The sequence below is a fragment of the Aethalodelphis obliquidens genome, unplaced genomic scaffold (assembly GCF_003676395.1).
Source record: "Aethalodelphis obliquidens isolate GAN/ISIS:26980383/991018 unplaced genomic scaffold, ASM367639v1 scaffold47, whole genome shotgun sequence".
NCBI classification, from domain to species: Eukaryota; Metazoa; Chordata; class Mammalia; order Artiodactyla; family Delphinidae; genus Aethalodelphis; species Aethalodelphis obliquidens.
Genome location: NW_020837991.1, coordinates 14,821,778 through 14,839,085, shown reverse-complemented (window position 1 = coordinate 14,839,085; position 17,308 = coordinate 14,821,778). Strand labels below are relative to the sequence as shown.

The window sequence follows — 17,308 nt, the reverse complement described above, 5'->3', positions numbered from 1 at the left end:
GGAAGATTCCACATGCCGCGGAGCGGCTGGGCCCATAAGCCATGGCCGCTGAGCCTGGGCGTCCGGTGCCTGTGCTCCACAACGGGAGAGGCCACAAAAGTGAGAGGCCCACATACCGCAAAAAAAAAAGCTGGTTCTTTGAGAAGATAAACAAAATTGATAAACCTTTAGCCAGACTCATCAAGAAAAAAAGAGAGAGGACTCAAATCAATAAAATTAGAAATGAAAAAGGAGAGATTACAACTGACACCGCAGAAATACAAAGGATCATACGACACTACTACAAGCAACTATATGCCAATAAAATGGACAACCGGGAAGAAATGGAAAAATTCTTGGAAAAGTACAACCTTCCAAGATTGAACCAGGAAGAATTAGAAAATATAAACAGACCAATCACAGGTAATGAAATGGAAACTGTAATTAAAAATCTTCCAACAAACAAAAGCCCAGGACTAGATGGCTTCACAGGCGAATTCTATCAAACATTTAGAGAAGAGCTAACACCCATCCTTCTCAAATTCTTCCAAAAAACTGAAGAGGGAGAAACACTTCCAAATTAATTCTACGAAGCCAACATCACCCTGATACCAGACCCAGACAAAGATATCACAAAAAAAGAAAATTACAGACCAATATCACTGATGAACATAGATGGAAAAATCCTCGACAAAATACTAGCAAACAGAATCCAACAACACATTGAAAGGATCATACACCATGATCAAGTGGGGTTTATCCGAGGGATGCAAGGATTCTTCAACATACACATAATAATTAATGTGATACAACATATTAACACATTGAAGAATCAAAACCATACGATCATCTCAAGAGATGTGGAAAAATCTTCTGACAAAATTCAACACCCATTTATGATAAAAAAAAAACTCTCCAGAAAATGGGCATAGAGGGAACCTAGCTCAACATAATAAAGGCCGTATGTGACAAACCCACAGCAAGCATCATACTCAATGGTGAAAAAGAGCATTTCCTCTATGATCAGGAACACAAGGATGTCCACTCTTGCCACTATTATTCAACATAGTTTTGGAAGTCCTAGCCAAGGCCATCAGAGAAGAAAAAGAAATTAAATGAATACAAATTGGAAAGGAAGAAGTAAAACTGTCACTGTTTGCAGATGACATGACACTATAAATAGAAAATCCTAAAGATGCCACCAGAAAACTAGTAGAACTAATCAATGAGTTTGGTAAGTTTGCAGGATACAAAATTAATGCACAGAAATCTCTTGCATTCCTATACATTAATAATGAAAGATCAGGAAGAGAAATTAAGGAAACAATCCCATTTACCATCACAACAAAAAGAATAAAATACCTAGGAATAAACCTACCTAAAGAGGCAAAAGAGCTGTACTCAGAAAAATATAAAACACTGATGAAAGAAATTAAAGATAACATAAACAGATGGAGAGATATACCATGCTTCCTGAATTGGAAGAATCAATATTGTGAAAATGACTATAGTACCCAAAGCAATCTACAGGTTCAATGCAATCCCTATCAAATTACCAATGGCATTTCTCACAGAATTAGCACAAATTTTACAATTTGTATGGACACACAAAAGACCCTGAATAACCAAAGCAATCTTAAGAAAGAAAAACGGAGCTGGAGGAATCAGGCTCCCTGACTTCAGACTATACTACAGACTATACTATAAAGCTAGAGTAATCAAGACAATATGGTACTGGTACAAAAACAGAAATATAGATCAATGGAACAGGAAAGAAAGCCCAGAGATAAACCCACACACATATGGTCACCTCATCTTTGACAAAGGAGGCAAGAATATACAATGGAGAAAAGACCGCCTCTTCTATAAGTGGCGCTGGGAAAAATGGACAGCTGCATGTAAAAGAATGAAATTAAAATACACTCTAATACCATACACAAAAATAAACTCAAAATGGATTAAAGACCTAAATGTAAGACCAGACACTGTAAAACTCTTAGACGAAAACATAGGCAGAACACTCTATGACATAAATCACAGCAAGATCCTTTTTGACCGACCTCCTAGAGAAATGGAAATAAAAACAAAAATAAACAAATGGGACTTAATGAAACTTCAAAGCTTTTGCACAGCAAAGGAAGCCATAAACAAGACCAAAAGACAACCCTCAGAATGGGAGAAAATATTTGCAAATGAAGCAACTGACAAAGGATTAATCTCCAAAACATACAAGCAGCTCATGCAGCTCAATATCACAGAAACAAACAACCCAATCCCAAAATGGGCAGAAGACCCAAATAGACATTTCTTCAAAGAAGACATACAGATGGCCAAGAAATACATGAAAAGATGCTCAACATCACTAATCATTAGAGAAATGCGAATCAAAACTACAATGAGGTAACACCTCACACCGGTCAGAATGGCCATCATCAAAAAATCTACAAACAATAAATGCTGGAGAGGGTGTGGAGAAAAGGGAACCCTTCTGCACTGTTGGTGGGAATGTAAATTGATACAGCCACTATGGAGAACAGTATGGAGGTTCCTTAAAAAACTAAAAATAGAACTACCGTATGACCCAGCAATCCCACTACTGGGCATATACCCTGAGAAAACCATAATTCAAAAAGATACATGTACCACAATGTTCATGGCAGCACTATTTACAATAGCCAGTATGTGGAAGCAACCTAAATGTCCGTCAACAGATGAATGGATAAAGAAAACGTGGCACATGTATACAATGGAATATTACTCAGCCATAAAAGGGAACAAAATTGAGTTATTTGTAGTGAGGTGGATGGACCTAGAATCTGTCATACAGAGTGAAGTCAGTCAGAAAGAGAAAAACAAATACCGTATGCTAACGCATACATATGGAATTTTAAAGAGCAGTACTGATGAACCTAGTGGCAGGGCAAGAATAAAGACGCAGATGTGGAGAATGAACTTGAGGGCACGGCGGGGGAAGGGGAAGCTGGGATGAAGTAAGAGAGTAGCATCTATATATATACACTACCAAATGTAAAATGGATGGCTAGTGGGAGGCTGCTGCATAGCACAGGGAGATCAGCTCGGTGCTTTGTGACGACCTAAAGGGATGGGATAGGGAGGGTGGGAGGGAGGTTAAAGAGGGAGGGGATATGGGGATATATGTATACATGTAGCTGATTCACTTTGTTGTACAGTAGAAACTAACACAACATTATAAAGCATTTATACTCCAATAAAGATGTGGAAAAAAAATCCACGTACCCAAGACTTTTCTTATAAGTTGCTTAAAATAAGCAAAATTAAAAGCTTCCAACGAGTAAAAAAAAAAAAAAAAAAACACCACAGGACTTCCCTGGTGGTGCAGCGGTTAAGAATCCGCCTGCCAATGCAGGGGACACGGGTTCGAGCCCTGGTCCAGGCAGATCCTACATGCCGCGGATCTTCTAAGCCTGTGCACCACAACTACTGAGCTTGCACTCTGGAGCCCACGAGCCACAACTACTGAGCCCACACGCCTAGAGCCCGTGCTCTGCTACAAGAGAAGCCACTGCAATGAGAAGCCTGCGTACCACCACAAAGAGTAGCCCCCACTCACCACAATTAGATAAAAGCCCACATGCAGCAACAAAAAAACCCAACGCAGCCAAAACTAAAAATTAATTAATTAAAAAAAAACCAAGGAGATATCACCTGACATCTTTCAAAATGGCTATTATCAAAAAGACAACAAATAACGTGGGGTGATGAGGATGTGGCGAAAAGTGAACCCTCATGCACTGCTGGTGAAGTTATTATGGAAAATAGTATGAATATTCCTCAAAATATTAAAAACAGTACTATCATACCATCCAGCAATTCCACTCCTTAGTATCCAAAGAAAACAGAAACACTTGTTCAAAAAGTTATACACACCCCCATGTTCGTTTCAACATTATTTACAATAGCCAAGATATGAAAGCAACCTAAATGCCCATCAACAGATGAATGGATAAAGAAGATATGCATATATATATATATATATATACACACACACATATATATATATATAATGGGATATTACTCAGTCATAAAAAAGAATGAAATCTTGCCATTTACGACAACATGGATAGACACAGAGGGAAGTATGCTAAGTGAAATAAGTCAGACAGAGAAAGACAAATACCTTATGATTTCACTTGTACGTGGACTCTAAAAAACAAAACAAATGAACAAGTATAACAAAACAGAAACAGAGTCATCCATACAGAAAACCAACAGGTAGTTGCCAGAGAGGGTAGAGAGAAATATATGAGGGAGATTAAGAGGTACAAACTTCCAGATGCAAAATAAATGAGTCACAGGTATGAAATGTACAGTTGGAGGAACATAATCAATTATTTTGTAATACCTTGGTATAGTGACAGATGGTAACTAGACTCACGGTTATCTTTTTGAAATGTGTAGAAATAGTGAATCACTACGCTGTGTACCAGGAACGAACACAGTGTTGTCAATCCATTATTGGGGCAAAATAAACAAACTCATAGAGAAAGACATCAGATTCGTGGCAGGGGGTAAGGGTAGGGAGAAATTGGATGCAGGTAGTTAAAAGGTACAAACCTCCATTTATAAGATAAATAACTAATAGGGATGTAATGTACAACATGATAAATATAATGAACACAGCTGTACCTTATACATGAAAGTTGCTAAGAGAATAAATCCTAAGAGTTCTCATTGTAAAGACAAAAATTTTTTTCTATTTCTTTAATGTTGTATCTACAGAAGACGATGGATGCTCTCTAAACTTATTTAACATTTCATGATGTATGGAAGTCAAATCATTATGCTGTACACCTTAAACTTACACAATACTGTATGTCAACTCTATGTCAATAAAACTGGAAGAAAAAAAAGAGAGCAGAGTTTCCCTGGTGACGCAGTGGTTGAGAGTCCGCCTGCCAATGCAGGGGACACGGGTTCGTGCCCCGGTCCGGGAAGATCCCACATGCCGCGGAGTGGCTGGGCCCGTGAGCCATGGCCGCTGAGCCTGCACATCCTGAGCCTGAGCTCCGCAGCGGGAGAGGCCACAACAGTGAGAGGCCCGTGTACCGCAAAAAAAAAAAAAAAAAATGCTGGTGCCCAGAACCAGTTTACTTTATAAGCAGCCATTACCCGCCACTCTTCATCAAGGGTATTTTTAGGCTTCCTTCTACAAGGCTCCACCTCTATACTTTGATGCCCCAACTAGAGAAATATTAAGCTCCTCGAAGGGGAGAATGAGCATCCTGATCTCTAAAGTCTAAATGACACCATACACATTTTAGGATTTCATAAATACCTGATGAACGAAGCGCTAAAGTGAGGAGAATTTAGAGCAGGGTGAAGCCGGTCCAGGAAGGCTTCCTGGAGGAAGGGGCCTTCAAGAGATTCAGTAATGAGAAAAACTCCAGGTCCAAGAAGGAGAACAGGCTACTTCTACACAAGTTTTCTTCACCCTCTGGAAAGCAAACTTCCCTTGCCTCCCCTGTCGAGACAAACTTGAAAAACAGTGACAACACATCAGCTGTCCTCTAAATATACAAAACATGCAGCTGTCAGTTCAACACGATATTTCATCCTTCAGGACGGTGGCACACAGAAAGTCGACCCATAAATTTCCCAGAAAGCTTTGTTTCTGCTGAGTAGATCAAGTCTTCCAAAGAGTAATAATATGTAAAGCCAGAGACCAAATGAGTTTGCTTCTACCCCAATACCCTGTGTGTAATGTTTTATTTCTAAGGTAAGCTGGATTGTTTTCCCCTTCACTAGAGAAAGAAGACGGCTTTTCTCTACAAATTCCATGAACCTTATCCCCCAACTGGGCCTGACTCCCACGTACGCATGCCTTTGGTTTCCAGTGTGATGCTGCCGCCTCCTGATCCCCGTCTGTCAGATCCTGGTACCACCACTGCTGTCCAGCTACCCAGCCACCCTTGAGATGTGTAAAGCAGCCTGATGAGATGTCTGGCAGGCTCCTGCCGGCCAGAATGGCTCTTACACACAGTTCAGTGCAAACAGGAAATTTTGGCAAGTTTCTCAGTTGGCAGAAACCCTAAACATCAGAAAATGGTAAAGTTGGTTAGCCTGAGACATTTCTCGTACTCAGACTTGCTTTCTTGGCTCCCACTGTCCACCCCCGCTTTTTCCACTTGAAGCTAAACGATGAAGAATGTAAGCGCTCTGCTCCAGTGCGAAGGCTCTGGAAAGTAGCAAAGCTGCCCAGACATTCACTGATTCACCCGACTTTCGTTCAGCACTTTCTAAGTGCCAGGCTCTGAGGAAAAAGAGCTACCCAAAGCAAGATAATTAAAAGATGAATCTACCACAGTCCTCCTCTTTTGACAACCAAGGTATCCATGGGTTCAAAATTCCAGCTGATGGGACTCAAACCTGCAAATTTTGAATTCCCCAAATAAGAGTCTAAAAGTCCGGAGAAACTCCCATGGTGCCCTGGATCATGGTAAATTTCCTAATCACTGAGCCTTAGCAGGTGTCCAGGAAATGGCGGGTGAATCCAGGAATGGCTGGGCCATGGGTACAGGTCTTAGAAGGCGGGACGTTTCACAGAGAAGCTTCTAGAGATTAGGTTTGGAAGATATAACTAAGGCAGGACATGTGTCTACCTTGGAGCCCCTTATCAGCGTTCAGGGAATGTATCCGTTTTCTACTGTTACATAACAACATCTATTTATCAGCTCACATGTCTGTAGATCAGAACTCCAGATCCGGCATGGCTGAGATCTCTGCTCAGGGACTCATGGTATCAGCCAGGCTGAATTCTTTTCTGAAGGTTCTGGGGGGAAATCCACCCCTCAGCTCATTCAGATACCCACTTCTTTCCCGGCACTCAGCTCCTAGGGACCACCTACATTACCCGCCAGTGACCCCTCCAGAGCTCCAAAGCCAGCAATGGAGAATGTCTTTTACCTCCCACCCCTCTTGCGATTTGAATCTCTGAGGTCTCCTGTCTCTGACTTCTAGACCCAGATTTAAAAGGTCTTGTGACATGATTCAGCCCATGCAGAAAACCTCCCTATTTTAAGGTCAACTGATTCGGGAACTTAATTACTTCTGCAAAATCCCTTCAGGGCAAGACCTTGAGTAGTGTTTGATTGAATAAGTGGGAGCAGATGTATGTACACCAGGGCTCCAGAAGTCCAGGAGCCATCTCAGATTTCTGCCTACCACAGGGAAGGGGAGGAAAGGCAGGTAGAGGTGAAGGGATTTCCTGAGGATCACAGTTTGTGTGGTCTCCTTCCTTCCCAAGCGCAGCACCACTGTCAGGGAATTTCAATCCCAGCACCTAGTAAGCAGTTCACAGCCACTGCGCCCCCAGCCCCGTAGGGTAGTTGGAAGAACTATGAGTGTGCATGGTGCCTGATCTCAGGAAGCCCCAAGAATAGCTGGGAGAGGGCCTTCCCTGGTGGTCCAGTGGTTGGGAATGCACCTTCCAATGCAGGGGACAGGGTTTCGATCCCTGGTCGGGGAACTAGGATCCCACATGCGGTGGGGCAACTAAGCCCCGTGTGCCACAACTACTGAGCTCACATGCCTCAAACACAGAGCCCACGCGCTACAACGAAGGGCCCGCAACTAAGATCCGACGCAGCCAAAAATAAAATAAATAAAGCAATTCCTTTATTAAAAAAAAAAGACGGGCTTCCCTGGTGGCACAGTGGTTGAGGGTCCGCCTGCCGATGCAGGGGACACGGGTTTGTGCCCCGGTCCGGGAAGATCCCACATGCCGCGGAGCGGCTGGGCCTGTGAGCCATGGCCGCTACCCTTAAACAAGGCAGTACGTTCCTTTTTGCTTCCGTAGGGTGACAAGCCTTCTGGTTAAGACTTGAGGCAGAGGGCTGCAAGCGAGTGCAAGTTAAGGGGGAAATGAAAACATATTGATTGAATATTTTCAAAACACTGCCCCCACTGCATCCTCTTTCCATCACCCTGAGGACACCCTTGTCAACAAGTGGTGAAAGGGCCTGCTAAGAAATAATTTTTCGAGTTCTCATTCCATTATCTTCCGGTTAAACAGAGTTTAACAAGCACTGTTCAACACCACCTTAATCACTTTCATTTCAGGGTTACTTCTGGCAGGTACATAGAGTGAAAGTTGATATTCAGGGGCTGGTTAACACAGACTGTTCCCTGGCTCAGGGGAGATAAAAGCTCAAATGCCCTCCACGATGGCTTGACTTTTCAGAGGCCTGGAAGAATCAGATCCCTTTCAAGAGAGCATCTTTAGGTTTGAACTAATCAGAAAAATTCTGAGGAATGATAAGTTTCTAGAGGAATGCACACCCAAGGGAAAACAGAACATCATTCCCCAATCCCAAGCTCAGGCGTATTCAGGTATTTATTCAGTCAACAAAATTTCATTGAACATCTGCTGTGTGCCAGCCCCTATGCTAGGATGAAGAACGGTGGGGAGTGAGATTAAGAATAGCTCCTGCCCTCAAGGAATCAGAAGGAAGGCAGACATCAATCAAATGATTTCACCATTAAATATAAAATTATTATAACTGTGAGTCTTGTTTCAAGGGAGGTTAAATTAAGTCAGGGAGGATGGGCCATGCTTCCCAGGGGAGATCTGAAGGTGCTCGCTTGGTGAAGGTGCTGGTGGGGTCAGGTAGAGCATGGAGTGAGGCAGAAAAGCATTTCAGGCAGAGAAAACAACACATCCCAAGACCAGGTGGTAAGAGAGAGCCTGGCCATGGTCTACTGAAGGATTTAAAGGGGGTAATGGGGCAGAGAAATTAAGGAATGTTATAGATTGAACTGTGCTCCCCAAATTCATACGGTGAAGCCCTAACCCCCGATCGATGTGACAGTATCTGGAGACAGGGCCTTTTGGGAGGTGACTGAGGTTAAATGAGGTCAGAAGGGCAGGGCTCTAAGCTCATTGGACTGGCTTCCTTATAACAAAAAGAAGAGATGAAGAGATCTCCCTGGTGGTGCAGTGGTTAAGAATCTGCCTGCCAACGCAAGAGACACGGGTTCGAGCCCTGGTCTGGGAGGATCCCACATGCCGTGGAGAAACTTAGCCCGTGCGCCACAACTACTGAGCCTGCGCTCTAGAGCCCGCGAGCCACAACTACTGAGCCCACGTGCCACAACTACTGAAGCCCGTGCGCCTAGAGGCCGTGCTCTGCAACAAGAGAAGCCACTGCTATGAGACGCCCGCGCACCACAACGAAGAGTAGCCCCCGCTCAGCGCTACTAGAGAAAGCCTGCGTACGGCAACAAAGACCCAACGCAGCCAAAAATAAAAATAAATAAATTTATTAAAAAAAAAAAGAGAGATCTCCCTCTCTGTGCACACAGAGCAAGGGCCATGTGAGGACTCACTAAGAAGGCTGCTATTTGCAAACCAAAGAAGTCTGCTATTTGCAAACCAAAGAAGTCTCACCAGAAACCATCCCTGGCATCTCCCAGATCTCAGATTTCTAGCTTCCAGAACTGTGAGAAAATAAACGACTGCTGTTTAAGCCCCACTATCTGTGGTATTTTGTCATGGCAGCTCCGGCAGACTAACACAGTGGGAGAACTGCACCCGATGCAGTTGGAGGGGCAGCCGACCACGAGGTCCTTATGTTAAGGATTTTGATCCTTGACCTAAGAGCCATGGGAAGCCATTAACAGAACTGAACTTGATGGGCCTGAGGATGGGGGCATCAATGGGATCCCAGCAGCTGCAGCACAAACAGCCTAGGCGAGGGGAGATGCAGACATTCCTCCAGGGATGCCACGTCCAATCAAGGTCCCTCAAAGTAGAAAAGGGGCTCCAGGAGCTCAAGCTCTTTTGACGGTCCCTACAAAGGAAGGTGCTATCAGAGAGCAGGGCCCAGGTAAGGCTGAACACATCTATTTACGAGAACTGACAGCAGCAATGGTAACCAGTCTTTTCTTCCGTGCTCAGCACGCAGCCAAGGAGTAGAGGTGGAGAGTCAGGTGGGTTGTTGCAGGGCTGCAGACCAGCAGGGGAGCTGGGCGGAAGGAAACGGCGGAGAGAGATGACAGTGTGATCCAAGTGGTGGGTCAGAGGACCTCGTCTAGTGGGGCAGGACAGGGCTCCTTGACACCCAATTCAATATGCTTCCACTGTGCTGTCTACACGCAAATGGCTTTTATTCTGAGTGGTTTTAGCATTAATACGCTGAACGCATTGCTCGACGAAGGCTTCTGCTGTCTTATTACACTTTGGCAGCCCCCATGAGGCATGCGACTAAGACAGACGAACAGGCTTGCTAATGAATGGGAACTGGCATTCCCATATTCCCTTCCACGGGAACGATGCATCTCTCCAACAGAGAAGTGAAATCTTTGAGGCAGCCTGATTATACAAATAAATCAACATTATTATATTTGTCTGCGAGGGTGATCACAGGACACTTGCAATTTATGACAGATATCACAAGTAGAAAAATAAACATGAAACACCATTTAGTATAGTCACATCCACCCCAGTAAAGGGGGGAGGAGAACAGAGGCAGCAAGCCGAAGACTCGAGGCAAAACTTTTGTCCTGAAATAGCCAAACGTGTGAGTCAAAATAATCTCTCACTCTAAAAATGTCAGTAATTTAATTCTGGTGATACTTCCTTTAGAGACTGAGTTGGTTTAGCCCTCTACACCACAGAAATAGCCTTTACTAAGCAAATTAATGACACAAACATGACAGTAACACCAGAATTTAAACTAGTCGGGAAAACAATTATTTAAAATTTCTCTGGGCACTTCAGAGCATTTTAAGGCATTCATTTTCATGTAATCAGTTGATGTACACAAGGGTATAGAGATTGACTTTTCAATTAATTATATTTCTGCATATGGCCTGTATGTGGGGTGCAGAATTTCCTGAAGTCAATGAAAGGGAAGCTAGAGAAACACAGGAATCAAATGACAAGCCACTGACAAAGGAAGGTCTGGCCGAATTAAACCAGTTAATCCTGAAACAATGGGAAATTGACAAGGATGATGCTAGGACAGGTACTTCAATGAGGATGAATTAAATAGCAACGAATTAAGAGAAGCTCTTGGGAGTAAGCTTTCTTTATAATCTTGCTGTTCTAGAAAATCAAACACAATGGCTATCACAACTGTTTTGTCAGAAAAATTACAAGTGAAGCACTTGTTTCATTCTGAAAAGAATTATTATAAGAATTCACATATGATTAGAAACTATGTTTGATAAAATATAAGACAAATTTCTTTTCATAATTTTCACTTTTGTTTTTCACAATGACATCCCAGTAAAACCTCTTTGCATGGGAAATTTTGGACTCCACTTTAAGAAACTAATTTGAAGAGTTTGTTTCAGGTACTGATAGTAAAGAGGAGCCACTGTCAACATCTCAGCTTCCTTTCTCTGTCTCTCCCGTGAACACGTGACTTTGACCTCACATCTGAGGTCTTAAGACCCAGAGGATATGATTCTGATCTCCTCCTTGCTTCTCTCTGGCCCACCCCACAAATATCCAAATATGCGTTAACCTTCTTTTTAGAGTAGTTCAGTTCAGCAGCAGCTCTCCATTTTTTTTCCATCCAAATACACTTGGGACTAAGTCCATATTCAAGATATTCTCCAAGATCAACCCAAGTTGATGTGCAATTCCCATCACTCTCTGTGGCTCCTCCCCTTTCCCTCTGACTCAAGAGAGCAAATCAGAATGCAAAAAAAAAGTGTACCTATTATAGAGTCCTAAGCCTCTATGATGTTTCTTTAATTTCGTAATTTCACAATTATCTGTAATAAAATTTTCCGTAACTATGGTTGAAAGCCCATCACTACCCTACAGGTCCTTAGGAGGTAGCTGTAACCTAGCCCCAATCACTTTACACTCTTGAAAGTTACAAATCACAACCCTTTGTTTAAACTACACTTGTTCCACTTTGAGTGGGGGACATTTGACACATGTGCAAAAGACACAGGCACGAGTGTCTGTGGACCTGGGTGCCCCACGCATTGAAAATAACTCCAAGTGAGAGTTCAGAAATATAAGATGGAAGGTCTGGGAAGAGAAAAAAAAAAAAAAAAACATGGAAGGTCTGGGAAACCCTCTTGAAAGGAAGGCTCATTTTGCATATTCTCAACATCTAAGGTATAAAGAGACAAATGCACCAGTTCCTTGCCTCCAGAAAAGACAGGAATCCAGACCAGGCAACCTCTGTTCTGGCATGGGACAAGTCATATTAGCCGTGACCGTGCAAAAAGAAATAAGTGTAGTACTGATTTCTCACTGAGCTGACAAGAGGCAAGAAGGGACACTCATGTGTCCAGAAATGTGTACTTTCACATTATTATTGCTTTCTCCTGCAAATTGCTTGAGAGCTAGGAGGTGTCCCCGCATCTCTTTCCCTCCCAGAGTTCCCAATTTGTTTTCATTATTCACCAGCCCAGCCCCTCAGCTATTGTGAGGCACAATAGCAAAAGATGCAGAAAGGAAAATTAATATGTTCTACATAGACTTCCTCATCTTGGGTAGATTTATGAATTTCCCTTCTGTTATGCAGAAGTTAGCATTTTTCACAATGAGGGGGAAAATTCCGTAATTGTTTTTTTTATTGCCTCCAGAGCTCCAAAGACATCTTGGGCTGTGTTGTCATTTACATTTCACATTAAATGCAAAATATGTTTGAAATGAGCAAATATTTGTTTTAATTTGATACATCTGTTAACTCAAGTGCTAAAAAGACAGCTAAATCACTATGTTAAATTCAGCGATTTGTAAACAATTTATATATTCATTTATTCTGGGTTAAAAATGCCCCAAAGCATAAGTTTTATGAAACACAAAATAATTGCATGGTATCAATCTGATGGATGCAGGGCATGATTTCTTCCTCTTCACTCCATTAGTTTATTTCCTAACTTGAGTTAATTAGTGAGGCTCCTATTTTTAAAAGCTCTTTGAAATTCACTGGGAGTGGGAACAGTTGCAAGAACTGCTTTGGAAACCTACTGCAGAGGAAATGGGCTAAATAATGCTGAATTCCCCCAAGACATTATCACACATTGAGCACCTGATTGCCATTCAACAATCTGCTGGGAACACAGTGGGTGATTAATACACAGTTGTTACAAGGAAGCCTGAGAGAACTAGAAGGAAAGAATGAGGGCTGCTGAGAGAACAGACTCATTCCAGGTGATTACTAATTGGATGAGATGATCTCCAAGTTCCTATTTGTCTCTACACAAAAGTCTGTGACATTCTGATTTTATGTCTGAATGGAGACACAACTCCAATATGGAGACGGACTTCAACTTGGAACAATACCCGCTAGGAGAAGAGACATCTATTCAGAGAAATTTAAATTTTTTAAATAAAAAGAGATTGGTACAATAGAGAACAAAGATGAATCAATTATTTTTTTCCTTGGTCAAATGCAGTCTTAATTCCTAAATTAGGGTGGGAGATTAAAAAAGTAAAGTCATTCATACTAAAGTATTAAATTACTGCTAAAAGTTTAAAATATGCCTAAGGGTATATGGCAGAAAGAAGAACTAGTCTTTCAATAGATGTTCAAGCAAATCCAATGTCCGTTTCTTCCTGGAATATTCTGGGTAGAAACCAATGGGTGAGAGAGATTGAGTTGGGTTGGGTGCCCTTCCTAAGTCCCTAGACAATGTCACCTGCTACAGACGCCTTACTCCAATTTCCAGAAAGGCTGCAACACCTTATCAAAGTTCTGCTTTATTTCATTTTCCTTTCCCCATGAGCCTGTGAAAAAGCCACAGGCAGCCACTCATTTCCCTGCCCTTGTAATGGCAAAGAACAAATCTGACTCCATCTTGGATCTGTTTCTTTTACTTTAACCTTTGTATTCTATTGGTTTTTGCCACAAGAATGTTGCGTACAGCCTGAAATATACAGGCTGGCCCACTCTCAAGGCTCTGACCTTTCAAGATATAACATGTTTCCGTTCATATAGAGATAAAAAGTTGCAGAACAGAGAATAACATGTCTTGTTGGAGGTTTATAGGAACCTCCTGACCTGACCTACATGTACAGCTGCAAGAACAAAGGATTCCGGCACCAAGAAGTTTGCAACAAGCAGCCACACCCCCTCCCCCTTAAATATAAAAGAAGTTTGAACTCTAACTCGGGTAAGATGGTTCTTTGGGACACTAGCTCACCATCTTCTCGCTCTGCTGGCTTTCTGAATAAAGTCATTATTCCTGGCCCCAACATGTCATCTCTCAATTTACTGTCCTGCTGTGCGGCCAGCAGTGTGAACCTGGACTCGGTAACACGCTGAGAACCAAGCTTAGAATCTGGGAGCTGCACTTGAGTGCATTTGAACTAGGTCTTCTCTAAGCCTGAAACTGCTCCTCTATGAAATGGAAATATAAGCCAAGAGCACAGCACCTGATGCAGAGTCGGCATCCCCAAACCACAAACTCCCTCCTGTCATTTCGCACAGACCCAGAGTAAAGTCAGGTCAGTTGTACGGACACACCAGAAGCCAGGGGCATGGCTGGGACAATACCCAGTTCTTTCCATTTCTCTTCAAGTGCCTTCCAATTTTCTTTCCTAACTCCTTGCCCTAGAACCTGTTTCTCAGGTCTCCCACACCAAAACAAACAGCACCATGATTTATTCCTTCTCTGATGCCACACTGGAAAGGGAGCTGGGGAAAAGGGGAAACATTGTCCTAACAGCTCCCCCTTGACTCACACGCACCCACAAGGATATCTTTTTCTTTTTTCCGCTAAAAGACATTTTTAAAAACTCTTTGCCCCAGTCCACTTTGTGTGTCTCCATGAAAGCCCACCAGGCCCCTCTTCTGAGGCCTTGGGGGGCTCCTAATCATGGGCCCCTTCCTTCCTGGCACACAGGAGGATCTGACTTTAAATATTTGCATAACAAGAAAAGTTTGGAAAATGAAGCGAGTTCTCTGAAAGGGAATTGGTATTTGGGATGATCAATCAAGTCTCGGGAAATCTGTGAAGCCAGATTTTCTGAATCAGACAAACAAGCCAGCCGGTCCAGCCATGTTTCTGTGTTAAGAAACAGATCCACCAGGGCAAACACGCCAGCACTACCTTGGGGAGTGTGTGTCTGAGGGCTCCAGTTTCTTAAGACTTGGGTAGGAAATCACTTTGGGGGAACAGAGTCCCAGCCTGTGTGTGTTCCCGACAGCCTCGTTTCTACAAAGGAGGAGAAAAATGGGAACACAATCTAATTGCCTGAGAAAGGTTCTCCAGGATAAAGATGGGCTAGATAAGGATGCTGCCTTCCATCTTCACAGAACTGGGTCCTTCTCAAAGGACTTTCACCTGTCTCATATTACCTAACCGGACCCTCAGATTTCTCAGCGTTATCTTCCATTTTACCCAAGCTATTTTGTGACTTGGCCAGCCATCGCGCAGCTGCCACTGCGGAACATACCCAGCCCTTCTGACTGCTGGGCCATAACCCAAGTCCCCAAAGCAGACAGAAGAAACATGCAGAGGCTCAGAACCATGCCTCTTCAGCCTCAACGAACTGAGGTTCACGCTCTTAAGGCAAGGCTTGAGTTTAGAGGACCGCGGGCGGTGACGGGGGGTACGGGGTGGGGGGGTGAGGGCGGCTCCCAGGAGGCCCTCCACCCAGGACTCACTCAGGAAGATGATGGTCTGCCTCCGGGCGCTCCTGTTCTCCTCGCTCTCCGACTTCCTCACCTGCAGCTGCTGCCCCTGGGCGGCCAGCGTGCCCTGCTTACTCCTCGTGAGCACCTGCATCATGCTCCAGCACATGAAGGCCACGGAGGCCAGGACCACGAGGTAGATGACGAAGGCACCGAAGATGCTGGCCTGGAACACGGTCCAGCGGCTGGAGAGGTTGGTACAGATGGACATGTTGGAAATCTCCGGTTGCTCGTGGTGGCGGGTACGGGAGCGGTTGCACGTGAGACCGCGGTGACTGGGCACGTTCGCCAAGGGGTACTCGACTCCCATGGCAAAAAGCAAAGGCAACGCCACCAGGGCGGAGGTGACCCAGACGAAGCCGATGAGCAGCTTCACCTGGCAGGGCCCCGACATGGCCTTATACCGGAAGGGGTGGCAGATGGCGATGTAGCGCTCGAAGCTGAGCGTCAGGACGTGCAGCAGCGTCGCGTAGCTGCAGGCCTCGAAGAGGAACGTGTGAAGCTTGCAGGGCACGGTGTAGCTGGGCGTGGTCAGGGGATTCCAGATGATGCTGTAGAACTCCACGGGCATGCCGATGAGGAAGACCAGGATGTCGGAGCAAGCCAGGCTCACCATGTGATCCGTCACCTCCTTCTGCAGGTAGCCCTTCTTCTGCAGCACCTGGGTGACCCGAATGGTGACGCTATTCCCCAGGACGCCCACCACGAAGATGGCCAGGTACACCAGAATGAGGGTGATTTTGATCCAGGAGGCCACCTCGAACCCGGGAACGTGGCTGTGGTCGATGACCTGGGAGCAGTCACTGCCAGGACGTCTGGGCGAAGCCATGAGGAAGGCAGCCAGCCAGGCCGCGGCGTCCAAAGACCTTCTGAACTCCCTTTCTTCCTACCCGCGCGGCCCGAAGTTCTCGGCCGCAACTCACTAGCGTGGGTGCAGGGCTTTTTCGAGCTCACCTGGGCAAGGTAACAGGCTTTCGGGTGCTTTCACGGAAACTTCCCGGAGCAGCCCAACCTAGCCGAGGCTGGAGGCGTCCGAGGGTGGGGTTTGGGAGGTGGGGGTGTGTATCTGGGCGAGGCGGGGAGAGCGCGGAGGAAGGAGGTTCCAATCTCGCTGCAGCCAGTGAGCCCGCAGCCCCCAGCGCGCAGGCCCTTCCCTTCTCTGTCCCCGGCGCTCCGCTCCCGGCTGCCTGGCCCTGGCGCGCCAAACCCACCCACCTGGAGCACCCTCTCCCGAACGGCTGGAGGCGGGGTGGTCAGCGATTAATCATTAACCGCCGCCGCCTGTGCTCCCGGCCGCAGACCCAGCCCAGCGGGGGCGTGCTCAGCTCACAGACATGGTCCAGACACCAGATCTTGGCCCCGGAGCACGGGGCGACGGGTGGCCCCATCTTCCCCGCCGCCCACGCGGCCACCGCCGAGTCAGCGTCGCCGTCCGGTCCCACGCGCATCCCACCGCGTGGGGCACAGCCGGGGGGCAGCTGCAGTGCGCTCCCGGGCTTAGGCGCGGAAAGACCAAACCGCCCCCTCCTGCCCTTGGGTCCCTTCGAAGGTTTGGGCCACCACGGCCAGTTTGGGGGACGGGGGACGGCTGGACCCGGGCGCCCGCCTCGGTCGCTGGCCAGTTGGCGGGGCCGCCCTGGCGCAGCCGGCAAGCTTTCGCCTCCTTGGTGCCCTGCCGTCGG

The 17,308-nt window shown here is 45.3% G+C and overlaps 1 protein-coding gene across 1 annotated transcript in view; it reads right to left on the bottom strand.

Annotated features, from left to right (window-relative positions):
- GPR39 (G protein-coupled receptor 39) overlaps positions 1-16,618 on the bottom strand; it is a 237,011-nt gene extending 220,393 nt beyond the window's left edge. Inside the window, exon 1 of the mRNA XM_027082614.1 lies at positions 15,600-16,618. Within this exon, the coding sequence (XP_026938415.1) occupies positions 15,600-16,455 (856 nt within the window). The 5' untranslated portion in view covers positions 16,456-16,618. The remainder of the gene's footprint in view (positions 1-15,599) is intronic.
- Positions 16,619-17,308: the final 690 nt, after the last annotated feature.